Below are 14,199 nucleotides of genomic sequence, written 5' to 3'. Positions count from 1 at the left end.
TATCTTCCATAGGATATAGGGCAGAGAATCTTTTAGGTGGTAAGAAGATTTTATCTGGCTTGTTCCAATCTTGGAACAAAACTCCCTCTAGTAGAGGGTGGATCGGAAATACTGCATTGCTTTGAGGCGCCCTCAGTGAGCCCAAAGCTGAAACCGTAGATACCTGGAGATCTGGTACTGGCAAGTTGAATGCCCTATGGACCAAGTCCGTTAAGGCTTGAATCCACCAGCTCTCCCCTTGGGAGACTGCTCCAGACTCCTCTGTATCCGGATCTTCGATCCCTGAACCTACTTGGTCCTTGTCCAAGAGGTCGTCCAATTCCCATGAGGAAAGGACCTCCTCTTCTGAGGGTCCGCGCTCGGGCGACGGAGATCTAATCCGTTTACTGCCCCGCATAGCTGTGGCTATCATTTTTCCCATTCTTTTCTCCATCTCTCTTAAAGAGGTGAGTAATACCTCGTCCGTGACCATCTTAGGGTTGGACTGACCCGCGCCAGCTCCAGCCCCAGATCCCGATGGCCCCAAGGCTCCCTGTGGGGAAAGCAGCGGCATAACTTTGTCCGAGACCTCAGACTCTCTGGGGGAATCCCCACCTCTTGTACCCTCTGACCCGGATGCCATGGTACAATACCGAGGTACACCTGCTACCTATTGGTATTTGGAACTATAAAAGTTAATTGCCCAAACACCTGTTTGGGGGATAAAAAATGCTTCCTCTCCCCTAGATGACTTTTCTTTTTTTTTTTTTTTTTTTTTCGTTTTTGTTTCAAATCCAGGAAAGAAAAAACATTCTGTCCCCCTGAGTAGTATTGCAAAGAAAAACTATGAGATGGAAAAGAAACAGCCTATTTCTAGGCTTGAAAAACAGTCTTCTGAAGACTGCAATATCCTTTCTGGCCACTGTGTGTCCTCGGCGCCCCGTGCTGCCGCTCTGGTCTTTCCTCCCCAGTTCCAAAGTATTGAATGAGCTGTATGGAACAAACAAGGAAGGGCCGCCCCTTCCTTAAGCCACTGACCCGCCCTTCCCCCCCCAGCAATCTCAAACAGGAAATGCCCCTCCCGACAGGGGGGGGGGGGTTTGGGAGGAAGGGACCTCTCTGCTCCAGCAAACTGCAGCCTGCAGCCTGGAACCACGAGGAGGTCAGCGTTTTGCCTGCTTTGCAGGCTCTGAGGAGGAAGACTGAATGGAGCATCGCCTGGAGGCTTGCAGGTAAGCACAGCTCTCTGACACACACATATACTTTTATATCACACAGGCCCCACTCAATGCTTTTCCAACACTACAAGGGAGGTCACATCTTATGGGGAATAATACATATAGAGCCATCCTATCTTTATGATATGTGACTAGTTTGCCAGATGCAGTGCATAACTTTAGGCATGTCCCCTGTGACCCCCCAGAAAAAACCTGCTAAGAACCAAGTTCCGCAAGTTTTCCCCTCACTTACCTGCTCCATGCCGCAGGACTTTGCCAAGCAAGAGGCCCAATCTTCCCCCATCTCCGTGGGGATGTCTAGACCTTCAGGCCCTGGGTTCCTATGAAGGATCCACTGTCCTGGGCCCATATAGCACTCTGGCAACAGAAACATTAGGCACCCAAAGGTTTTCTAAGTTCTGGGCCCAGGGTCCAGCTCTCTAAAAAGAAAAGCATTATGGGCTATACCCCAAGGGTTTGGGGTCCGGTTACTGACCACTTTAGCGCTGAGGCTTTTTTGGACAGAACCGGTAGCTCACCTAATCCCAAGGATGCGGAGGCAAGCTAAACCATGACTAACACCTAAGACACTGGCGTAAAAAAGAGATTTTTAATACAGCTTACCTGTAAAATCTTTTTCTTGGAGTACATCACGGGACACAGAGCGGCATTCATTACTATATGGGTTATATGGAGTACCTTCAGGTGTAGACACTGGCAATCTTCAAACAGGAAATGCCCCTCCCTATATAACCCCCTCCCATAGGAGGAGTACCTCAGTTTTGTAGCAAGCAGTATGCCTCCCAAAATGGTCCTCAAAAGAGGGGTGGGAGCTCTGTGTCCCGTGATGTACTCCAAGAAAAAGATTTTACAGGTAAGCTGTATTAAAAATCTCTTTTTCTTTATCGTTACATCACGGGACACAGAGCGGCATTCATTACTATATGGGATGTCCCAAAGCAATGCTTACAATGAGGGGAGGGAGAACATCTCCAAGACAAAAGGATTTAATTTAGAGATATACTCAAATCATAATAAATCCAACTTATTTGAGAAAAATAATCTTAAATTTTAAATTTAACTCAAAAAAAGAGGAGCCCCCGGAATCCGAGGGTCTCAAACTGCAGCCTGCAGCACTGCCTGCCCGAAGGCAGTATCAGTATTCCTTCTTACGTCCAACTTGTAGAATTTTGTAAACGTGTGGACAGAAGACCAGGTTGCCGCCTTGCAAACTATATAAAGCTTGAGCGACTCCAATCGCAGCCACGGCTGGCTGTACTACTGCCCCTGCAGAAGTGAAGGAGTTCTTAAGAAGGGCTTCCAAGCGTCTATCAACTGGATCTTTGAAAACCTGTACGTTTTCTACAGGACATGTTAACGATTTGTTAACACATGAGATGGCTGCGTCTACTGCAGGAGAAGCCCATTTCTTGGAAAACTTTTCTTCCATAGGATATAAGACAGAAAATTTCTTAGGTGGAAAGAAAACCTTGTCTGGTTTGTTCCACTCTTGGAACAAGACTCCCTCTAAGAGAGGATGGATCGGAAACACAGCCCTGCTTTGAGGCGCCCTCAGTGAGCCCAAAGCTGAAACCGTCGATACCTGGAGATCTGGTACAGGCAGGTTGAATGCCTTATGGACCAAGTCCGTCAAGCCCTGAATCCACCAGCTCTCCCTCAGGGAGACTGCCCCAGACTCCTCTGTATCCGGATCTTCGATCCCTGAACCTACTTGGTCTCTGTCCAAGAGGTCGTCCAATTCCCCAGAGGAAAGGACCTCCTCTTCCGAGGGTCCGCGCATGGGTGACGGAGATCTATTCCGCTTACTACCCCGCATGGCTGCGGCTATCATTTCTCCCATGCTTCTCCGCATCTCATTTAAAGAGGCGAGTAACACCTCCTCCGTGACCACCTTAGGGTTGGGTTGACTCGCGTCAGCTCTAGCCCCAGACCCCGATGGCCCAACGGCTCCCTGTGGGGAAAGCAGCGGCATAGCTCTATCCGAGACCTCAGACTCTGCGGGGGAATCCCCACCTTTTGTACCCTCTGATCTTGATGCCATGGTACAATACCGAGGTACACCTGCTACTTATTGGTACCTGGGACTTATAATAGTTAAATGCCCAAACACCTGTTTGGGGAATAAAAAATGTTTCCTCTACACTAGATGACACTTTTTTTTTTTTTTTTTTTTCAAAGAAAAATTTTTCTTCTTTTTTTTTTTCAATCTAGGCAAGAAAAAACATTCTATCCCCCTGAGTAGTATTGCCAAAGAAAAGACTATGAGATGGAAAAGAAAACCAGCCTATTCCTAGGCTAAACCACAATCTTCTGAAGACTGTAGTATTCTTTCTGGCCACTGTGTGTCCTCAGCGCCCCGTGCTTCCCTCCAGTCCTTCCTCCCTTAAGCCAGAGAAATGAATGAGCTGTGGCATCTAAGGAAGGGCCGCCCCTTCCTTTAAACCACTGACCCGCCCTTCCCCCCCAGCTAAAACGGCGCCAAATGCGTCTATAACACGTGCACGCGCACCGCGCGGGCGCCCGCGGGGGGGGGGGGGGGGGTTGGGAGGAAGGGCCTCTCTGTTCCTGCAGCCGCAGGCCTGTGAACACACGAGGAGGTCAGCGTTTTGCCTGCCTTGCAGGCATGAGGGAGAGGACTGGATAGAGCATCGCCTGGAGGCTTGCAGGTAAGCATAGCTCTCTGACACACACATACACTTGTACATAAAAGGCCCCACTCACAGCTTTTACAACACTACCAGGGAGGTCACTTTTTATGGGGAACTATAACATATAGAGCCATCCTATCTTCATGATATGTGACTGGTTTGCCAGATGCAATGCATAACCTTTAGGCATGTCCCCTGTGACCTCCCAGAAAAAACTTGCTAAGAGCCAAGCCCCGCAGGTTTTTTCCCCTTACTTACCTGCTCCATGCCGCAGGACTTTGCCAAGCAAGAGGTCCAATCTTCCCCCATCTCCGTGGGGATGTCTAGACCTTCAGGCCCTGGGAACCTTCTTCTTCCATGAAGGATCCACTGTCCTGGGCCCATACAGCACCCTGGCAAACAGAAAACATTAGGCGCCCCAAAGGTTTCTAAGTTCTGGGCCCAGGGTCCAGCTCTCTTAAAAAGAAAGCATTATGGGCTATACCCCAAGGGTTTGGGGTCCGGTTACTGACCACTTTAGCGCGCAGGCTTTTTTGGACAGAACCGGTAGCTCACCTAATCCCAAGGATGCGGAGGCAAGCTAAACCATGACTAACACCTAAGACACTGGCGTAAAAACTGAGGTACTCCTCCTATGGGAGGGGGTTATATAGGGAGGGGCATTTCCTGTTTGAAGATTGCCAGTGTCTACACCTGAAGGTACTCCATATAACCCATATAGTAATGAATGCCGCTCTGTGTCCCGTGATGTAACGATAAAGAAAACTGAGGTACTCCTCCTATGGGAGGGGGTTATATAGGGAGGGGCATTTCCTGTTTGAGATTGCCAGTGTCAACACCTGAAGGTACTCCATATAACCCATATAGTAATGAATATGCCGCTCTGTGTCCCGTGATGTACGATAAAGAAACAGCAGTTTATAAAGTTCTCAACAAAATAAAAGGAAATCACCCATGGTTTATTTTTACCCGTTTCCACTCTGATAACATACGCAGCTGTACAGTGCGTGGTCTTTAATGTCAAGCTACCACATATATGTTTCATTGTCGTGAAAATGCTCTCACAGCACAATGACCGAGATTTCACCAGCAGCTCCTTATAATAATAATAATAATAATAATAATAATAATAATAATAATAATAAAATAAGACTGGCTCCAGATCATGAGACTGCTGAGAGAGACAGTCACATAATAAGGAAGTCCTGGTGTTAATATCCATGTAAAGGGCCGCTGGGGAGGCATCAATAAGGCACGTTAAATTTATTCTGCTATTAATAGGCCAAACATAAAAAGGCATAGCAACACAAATCTACACTCACATAGTCTCAGATAAACTGGGGCAATAATTGCCAACCTGCTTTTTAAAATGTTGGTTGCCTGGCTGTCCATATGACATTATGGTTTCAAAACACTGACACAAAAAGCAGGCAACACGTTCAGATAAAGTGTAAACAGCAATGTTTTAAAGGGTATACAAAGGCAAAACCCTTCAATTCGTAAATTAAAAACCCTTTTAATTTATGCTTTGCTGCTAGTGTCCCACTTGGAAGATTTTTTCTCTTCCTGTTCTGGAGACTCAAGAAGAAATGAGGAACGTGAAATGAAATTAAGTTACGTCCCATTATAGAAAGAGTGGGTGAATCTCCCCAGCGGGAACACAAACAATACAAATTTGACAAAGGGTCTAACCTTTCCTCTTCTATCTAAAACTAAAAGAAAACATTACTTACTAGGTTGGTTTCCAGCCGATACCCCTGTTAATCCATGTGGTGGCATACCCGATGCACCTTGCTGTGGCTGACCAGGAAGGGCCATTTGTTGTGCCATTTGTGCCATTCCACCAATGCCTGCCATTTGTGCCCCGGGAGGGCGGGCACCCATGGGTAATCCCTGTGCACCAACAGGAGCTGCACCAGTCAAAGTCTGTAAGGCATTCATTGGGTCTGTGGAAAGAAAAAAAAGAAGATAAAAAGTCAAGATTCGGGAATGTTAACCAACACAAATCGGACAATGAAAAGGTTTTGTCTAATTCCACCTTCTTTGGTTCAGTGTATTACAAAGTACTGGGTTCATTAAAAAAAAAAAAAAAAGGGAAAAGAGAAAAAATGTCTCTCTTTAGTCAGGTAGCAAGGATGTTGGTGAAGCTTATTTTCTAAAACTACAATAAAAGGAAATTTAATAAAGTCCTTACGACACTTTTCAGGAGCCATTTAAAAATGGTGGCAGGGATTTTTTATTTTTTTTTATCTGGCGCATGCCAAGTAGCGTTAATGACATGTGCCAGATTCAGTTACAGTTCGCTGCAGTAAAAATGTGCGACTGAGCTGCGATTTTACAGCCTCCCCCCTCTAAACACACACACACACACACCTCTCCCCCTTAAGTCGCACAACCAGGGGCCGGAAGTGTATACAGCAGCAGTGATGCTTTGTGGTAGGAATTCTACCTCCTGTTGCATTTAGCAGACAACTGTCTGCAGAATGCAGCCTATTCAATTTAATGGGGCAGCGCTTTGACCCCTTGCAAGTCATACTGGCTCCTCACCGCCCATCGAACACCTCTGAAAAGCAATCTGAGCGTGAATCACTTTTCAGAGCAGTAGCAGGCCTACCGTTCATAGGCAAGGAAACTAGATGTAATTGAGGCCAACAAAGTGGTTGTAGAGGCAGGTTTAACTTAAAGGGGTTGTAAAGGTAAACATCCGACAGCAAAGGCCCCCCCCCCGTTTTACTTACCTCGCCCCTCGAAAGTCCTGCACGCGTCTGTGATCCTGTTTGGTTCCCAGCCTGGCCGTTGATTGGCTAGCCATTGGCTGGCGCTGCTGTCAATCACATCCAATGACGCGGCGCGCTGGGGCCGAGTGATACAGTTGGCGGCTGTGGCCGCCGCTGTATCACGGGAGGGCGCTCGCAAGAGCTTTCCACCATGCGAGGGAGCTCGCATGAAGATAGAAAGCTCTTGCGAGGAGGAGCCGAGACAGCCGCCGAGGGACCCGAGAAGACAGGGTTCGGGGACACCCTGTGCAAAACGAGCTGCACAGTGGAGGCAAGTATAAAATGTTTGTTATTTTACCAAAAAAATAGACTTTAGTGTTCCTTTAATGAATTCTGTGCAATAAAGCAAAAAGGGGACTTCCGCTGATCTGCTTCTTTGTCTATATTTTAAAAGCCGGCAGCTACAGTATTTGTAGCTGCTGATTTTTTTCCCCCAGGCTGAACACCACTTCAAGATAAACCTTCTGTGTGCAGCAACCCCCCCTAATACTTACCTGAGCTCCATCTCGAGCCAGCGATGTCCACGAGTGCCTCGGCCATCTGGGACTCTCCCTCCTGATTGGCTGAGACACAGCAGCAGCGTCATTGGCTCCCGCTGCTGTCAAACTCAGTTAGCCAATCAGGAGAGTGAGGGGTTGGGGCCAAAACCACAGCGCTGTGTCTGAATACACACAAGCTACCTTCTGTTGGGGCACGCAACAGGAGGGAGAGGCCAGGAGCTCCAGCCAGGGACATGAGAAAAGGAGGCTCTGGGCTGCCATGTGCAAAACCACTACACAGAGCAGGCAAGCAAAACATAGTTATTTTAATAGAAAAAAAAAAAAGACTTTGCAATCACTTTAAACTTGGCATACAGGCAGAGTGCTGTTAAGGATTCTGCCAGCTTCACAACCGAACAGGCTCCAAGCAATCAGTGATGACAACAGTGAACAGAGCCTGACTGGGAAGCTGAGACACCACCTCCCCATTATTATGGCCTGCTATCTTTGTGATTGAGAGCAGGCAGCAGGTCAATTCTAGAATTGTCTATTGGCTAGGGTTCCACCCACTGTCTGCTGTCAAAACACATGTGGAACAAACCTGTGGGGAAACTAGTCTCTGAATCCCCATCAGGCTCCGGCCAACCAGCTTCTTAATTCCTTGGTTGCTGCGATATCTCACTGGTGCGGAAGCAGAGGCACACCAAGGACCGAGTGTCCACACTCCAGCTTCAGTGTGACTCCACATGTGATGCGTGCCTCAAATCATTGTACCCGTTTCTAACCTGGTGCTGGCACCAACATTCGTCAAGCAAAGTCAAAGTGGAATTCTAAAGTGTTGTAGATCAACTCCCCTGAATACAGTTATGTACCTATAGAAAAGCTTAAGGGAAAACATTAAGAAGTCTTACCACTTACTGATGCCTGGGATTTCTTGTTATCTGCAAGATGAAAACTCAAACTTAATACATTCTCCAATGGTTAACGAACCGATAACTCCAAATACATGTTATAGCTATAATGTATAGTATTATACCTGTTTATTTTAAAATTAGCAGACATTTACCTAGACGCTTTGTCAGTTATGGTAAGATACAGCAGGTTGGACAACGCAATTTTTGGTGAAATATAAAAGATGTTACACTGAGTAAATAGATACTCAACATGTGCTTTAAAAGTGTGCATGCTCGTGGAATGGCAAAAAAGATACAATACTTAATCTCTAAAAGGTGACGCTTTAAAACTGTTTTACAGGTTACCAATGTACAAAAGGAGGTATAGTGCTAGAATTATTGCTCTTGCTATAATGTTTGTGGCTAGATCGCACATGTGTGGTGCAAACACCATTTACATACGTGTGCACGACCTACGTATGTGGTCGATTCAGGGGCGCTTAAAAAAAACAAAAAAACACATGTTTGTAAATTTTATTGAAAAGTTTTTATTTTTACACTGTCCATAAAAAAAAAAAAAAAAAAAAAAAAAAAAAGACGGTATATGATCATATGTAAACAACCCTTGTGATACAAATAAAGCATGGCAGGTCCTCTTTATGGAGACATCTGGAGTCTATAAGACCCCATATCCCTCCTCTGCCCATGAAAGCATAAGATAAAAAATATAAAAAAATAAAATGGAAACATTTACATCTGCTCTAACCGCAAGTGATAAAAATGCTTGTTGCTTCCAGTCTCCTAGCCATAGAGGCAATTGGAGACTATTCAGTCTCCGGTCACCTCTGGTGTAAGCCGGCGCAACAGTCAGAACGGATGCTACTCGGCCTTTTGGCTAAGATCAAGTGTAGCATCTGTTCTTATCAGTTGCCAGTAGGTGGTGCTATGCTAACCGTCCTGAGTACACAGCAAGGTGGAAAGGGATGGCGGTTGGCAGGTGCTAAGCCTGCTGGCGTGGAGGCGGAGGCCTTCTGATTTGGACGGAGAGGCATGAGGTCGAAGCTGAGGGGCCGGGCCCCTGGTCTTTGTGGTGCCTGCCCCGGTCAGTTCGGGAGAGAACACTTGCTCCTCCTTCCCCTTGGGGGGAGCGGTTAGTATTTCCCGAAAGTGATTAGGTGGGAGTGATGGAGTAGCCTATTGGCGCGGGCTCTCCCCAATCTCTCAGAGCCCCTACCTTCCTGGCTGGGAAGGGTGCTGCTGGTCCGGGCCGGGGGTCAGGGTCCGTTGAAAAGCCTGTGGAAATGGTGCCCCTGGAGTGGCAGTTCAGGGGTGCCATAGATTGCACGGGTGTTTAAGAGGGCACTTACTTGTATGGCACCATGGCCACGATCTCCACAAACACCCTTTTCACACCTGCCTCTAGGCTGGGACTAGAGGAATTTTTGTTGCCTGGCCGGGGGGCCAGCCATCGTATTGCACAATGGTCACTTTCCACTCACTCTCCCACCTTCATTCTCCCCCACTTTCTTTTTTATTTTACCTCTGTTTGTCACTTTTATGTCTTTTTGTTTGGTGCACGTTTGTACACTATGTGTGATCAGTAGGGTGCCGGTCCTCGGGCCAGCCCTGAACGTCTTGGGAGTATGTGGACAGGATACAAATTGTTATAGGTGTCACCGGCGCAAAGTAAATATATTAAAATTAAACATGATCTGCTGCAATACTGTGTAGACCCTCAATAAAAGGGGTTAACTGTGCATATAAAGAAAAAAGTGTTACTGCGCTGATCTAATAATCCAAAGAATGCAATCTCTGGGAATGTAAACTGTGAACTAGTTTAGTGCACAAACAACCATATATACCATATACAATATCAGGAACTATAAACGTACCCAATATTCTATGTGAATCAATTAATCTTAGTACGAACAATATATATAGAAAAATAGGAAATATATGTGTTATACAAATATTGCGATAAACACAATACTTTAAATGTGACCCAAAATTTGTTGTCGGCATACACATCAATGCACCTGTGAAGGAAGAAATGGCCACTAATGCTACTCTAAGCCGACCGAGTATATATAATAAAAATAAATAAAAAACAAAACCAATGACAGAGCAAAGAGTCCCAAATGTGAAGTGCGCCAGCACTGGAAAAAGTCCAACGACAGACAATCTTGCACTATAGATTCCAGTGGAAAAAGGGTTCAATGCTGGCGATGCTGTATATAAAAAAAGGTGCAACTGCCTCTTCCACCCGACAAAGATGTGCCACCATCACCAATGGTTAAACTCAACACTCACCAGACCCCGGATAATAAAAGGCCTGTCACTGGGTGTTGCCTCCTTCTCCCTCTTACAAGATGTCCTTATTTCCTCAAAAACAAGGGGCTCATCATAGTGTAATATATAAAAACGTATTTATTAAAAGGATGCACTTACAAGAAAAAGTGCCTCTGACCGGAACAGAGTATCTCTGGCAGTGTCAAACGTTATAGCCGCTGACCAGCATTTATGTTGCGTCACGGAAGGTGTGCGTACCCAGCTCCTGTCCTCATGCGTTTCTACAAGCGGTCCTGGTGTGCTTCCCCCTCCGTGTGTGTCCAGACAGCCTCTATGCGTTTCGCTATTGCGTCATCAGGACTTTTTTCGTGATGACGCAATAGCAAAACGCGTAGAGGCTGTCTGGACACAGGGAGGGGGAAGCACACCAGCACCACTTGTAGCAACACATGACAGGAGCGGGGTACACACACCTTCCGAGACGCAACATAAATGCTGGTCAGCGGCTATAATGTTTGACACTGCCAGAGATACTCAGTGCCGGTCAGAGGTACTTTTTCTTGTAATGGCATCCTTTTAATAAATACATTTTTATATACTACACTATGATGAGCCCCTTGTTTTTGAGGAAATAAGGACATCTTATAAGAGGGAGAAGGAGGCAACACCCAGTGACAGACAAAGAAAAGACACCACTTTGGGGCCTTTTATTATCCGGGGTCTGGTGAGTGTTGAGTTTAACCATTGTGATGGTGGCACATCTTTGTCGGGTGGAAGAGACAGTTGCACCTTTTTATATACAGCATTACCAGCATTGAACCCTTTTTCCACTGGAATCTATTGTGTAATAGCAAGATTGTCTGTCGGACTTTTTCCAGTGCAGCTGGCGCACTTCACATTTGGGACTCTTTGCTCTGTCATTGGTTTTGTATGTTTTATTTATTTTTAGAACATATATTTTTTTGTTTTGTTTTCACTATTGGTCGGCTTAGAGTAGCATTAGTGGCAATTTCTTCCTTCACAGGAGTATTATGGCGCATTGATGTGTATGACGACAACAAATTTTGGGTCACATTTAAAGTATTGTGTTTATCACAATATTTGTATAACACATATATTTCCTATTTTTCTATATATATTGTTCGTACTAAGATTAATTGATTCACAGATGTTTATTCACATAGAATATTGGGTACGTTATAGTTCCTGATATTGTATATGGTATATATGGTTGTTTGTGCACTAAACTAGTTCACAGTTTACATTCCCAGAGATTGAATTCTTTGGATTATTAGATCAGTGCAGTAACACTTTTTTCTTAATATGTGGAGATGGCCTTCTGGCTTAGTTCACCTGCTCTCATGGGGTCTCCCTTCAGGGAAGCCCCACCTAGGAGGGTCCTGTTTCGGCAGACCGGCTGCATGGACCACTGTTTACTCTACTCCCCGTCTGGGGCCTAACGCCCCGGGGGATCAGGGTCGGGTCCTCCTCACAGAGGACCACTTGACGTAGCACTCGTCTGCACGCTTTTGTGGACACTATGTGTGCACATTTTTTCTGCACCGGGTGAAGTTTTTGGGTTGCGTTATGCACGCCACAGGCTTTTCAATAAAAAAAAAAAAGTCAGATCGGATGCACCGGAGGGCAGCTGCAGCCATAATCCTGGTAAAACCCAATACATGTATGTAATTTGGCAGCAAGTGTTAACCTAATAGGATACTTTAAATCCAAAGGGGTAATATGCCAAGATACTTACAAAATATACTTTGTGGGAGAAATCAGCACAGACATTCAAACGATGCAGTAACTGGTCTTGGGCTAATTTATACAGGACATTTGACTAACATTAAAAGAGGGCATTTACCAACACAAAATAAAATCAGATTTAAAGATCAAAGGGACAGGGATATTACTGGTTTTAACAAGGCATTAGATTAGTTATTCCTCTTTTGCTTCCAACTAGTGGTTCATGGCTAATGCTACGCTGAAGAGTTTTTAGGACCAAAAAAAAAAAATTGCTTGGTTACACTACTGGCAAATCATCTTTTGTGACTTACGGATATCTCGAAAGTGAATAATAAGTCTGGCAACCAAAGACAAATACTCTTCCTGCAATAAAAACAGAAACACACAGGTAAACACATGCTACACAAAACATTTCCTCCAAGTACATTGTATAATTCATAGGGATTTTATTAAAAAGAAGGAAAATAAAAAAAAAAAACGTAAAAAGTCAGGATTTTTGCCCATAACCGATCACCTTTTACAGAAAAAAAAAAAAAAAAAAAAAACTTGGATTCCACCAACTTTGCGCTTGTATTCTACTCTCAATTTGAAATTGCCCCCTAAACTTGGTGATATGCAATTTGGCTGGAGAAGAAAGGCCACTTGGGATCAGTGCATGCATATAGGAGTCTATAGTGCCAAGCCCTTCAACATTACAAAACAAGTTGAATGAAATTAACCATTACTAGCCGTTTTTGGTTGATGATTCAGCGAGTTCCATCTGAGCTCTAAATGGGTCACACAACCAATGAAAGTACTGCATTCACAAAAATACTTCCCACAGAAAATCCCCAGCTATCTGTACATACAGCAGTCCTAAAGAAGTCTACAAAGGGACTTTTACTGTGTAAAGTACAATATAAATTATGATGTATACTGTACACAAGAAGGTACTAGATAGAGGTAGGACATTTATGGTGTTGTCAGTCATTAGGTAGGCACAAGTAGTATTTAGTAACAGAGATTAATGCGAGATATACCTACACGTGTTTTAGCCTTTAGAAAAACATGACTTTCCATCTCCTTGCTGGACTTGGTGTGTGCAACCCCTGCTTTGCGCATTGCCTCGTCTCTGGTAAAACAAAGTTTTATACGGTTAATAATCTCCCAAAGAGATAGTTTACACAAACAGATACCTTCATAAGAAAGAAAATATTTAACCTGGTAACATGTATAAAAAAAAAAAAAAAAAAAAAAATTGGAGCTTCAAGTACCAAAGTTTGGTGCCATTCCATGAGTGTGCGCAATTTTAAAGCGTGACAAGTTGGATATCTATTTACTCAGCGTAACCTAATCTTTCACATTATACAAAAATGTTTTTTTTTTATTTAAATAATGAAATCCTTTTTTTTCGTTTGAAAAATATTGTGCAAATACCGTGCAAGATAAAAAGTTGCAATGACCGCCACTTTACTCCCTAGGGTGTCTGCTTAAAAAGTATTATATGTTTGGGGGTTCCAAGTAATTTTCTAGCCAAAAAAAATGGATTTTTACATGAAGTGCCAGAATAGGCCCGATAGGGAAGTGGTCAAAGCAGAGTTTCCATCAGAATTTAAATTTTTTGCAAGCTAAATACAATTATATTATACATTCCATTAAACACACCAATAGCTTCCCAATCAATAAGGAATAAGGAATACATAAAAACTCTTGCTCATGCTGTGGCCATTGCCATCGTATGTGTGGGCATCTGAAGCCCAAATGCCCTTTTTTCCTTGTTTGCGAGGAGAGGTGCATGCTGGGTAACCCGCACGTGCGCTCATACTGCAGTTTGTTACGTTGTCATGACAACAGACGGCGACGGAGAAGCATCCCACCCTGTTATGACAACACCGATAACAAAATCCAAAGTATAATAAAACTCAAATGACTCACCTGCCCAGAGACTCCTGGGAAATTTCCCAGGAGGCAATGGGGGAGGTAGGACAGGAAGTGCATCCACCGTGGTCTAGGAAGAAGGCAGATTTCGATTTCTGCCTATCAACAGCAATATAGAAGTGAGAAAAACGTTATTTTATTTTTAAATTACATGCAAGCCATTGGGAGAAAGTTTGTTTTTAGGGTGGAACTCCACTTTAATATGAATATTGGTAATAAGCTCTGCATGAGGT

At 44.5% G+C, this 14,199-nt stretch overlaps 1 protein-coding gene across 4 annotated transcripts in view; it reads right to left on the bottom strand.

Annotated features, from left to right (window-relative positions):
- Positions 1-14,199, bottom strand: part of MED15 (mediator complex subunit 15) — a 107,009-nt gene that overhangs the window by 75,352 nt on the left and 17,458 nt on the right. For all 4 annotated transcript variants that reach the window (XM_040349294.1, XM_040349277.1, XM_040349300.1 and 1 more), the window contains exons 2-5: positions 13,073-13,160; positions 12,361-12,412; positions 8,033-8,062; positions 5,599-5,811 (exon numbers count right to left, since the gene is read on the bottom strand). In XM_040349294.1, the coding sequence (XP_040205228.1) occupies positions 5,599-5,811; positions 8,033-8,062; positions 12,361-12,412; positions 13,073-13,160 (383 nt within the window). The remainder of the gene's footprint in view (positions 1-5,598; positions 5,812-8,032; positions 8,063-12,360; positions 12,413-13,072; positions 13,161-14,199) is intronic.

The sequence above is a fragment of the Rana temporaria genome, chromosome 1, assembly GCF_905171775.1.
Source record: "Rana temporaria chromosome 1, aRanTem1.1, whole genome shotgun sequence".
In the NCBI taxonomy this organism is placed as follows: domain Eukaryota; kingdom Metazoa; phylum Chordata; class Amphibia; order Anura; family Ranidae; genus Rana; species Rana temporaria.
This window is presented reverse-complemented; position numbering and strand designations above follow the sequence as displayed.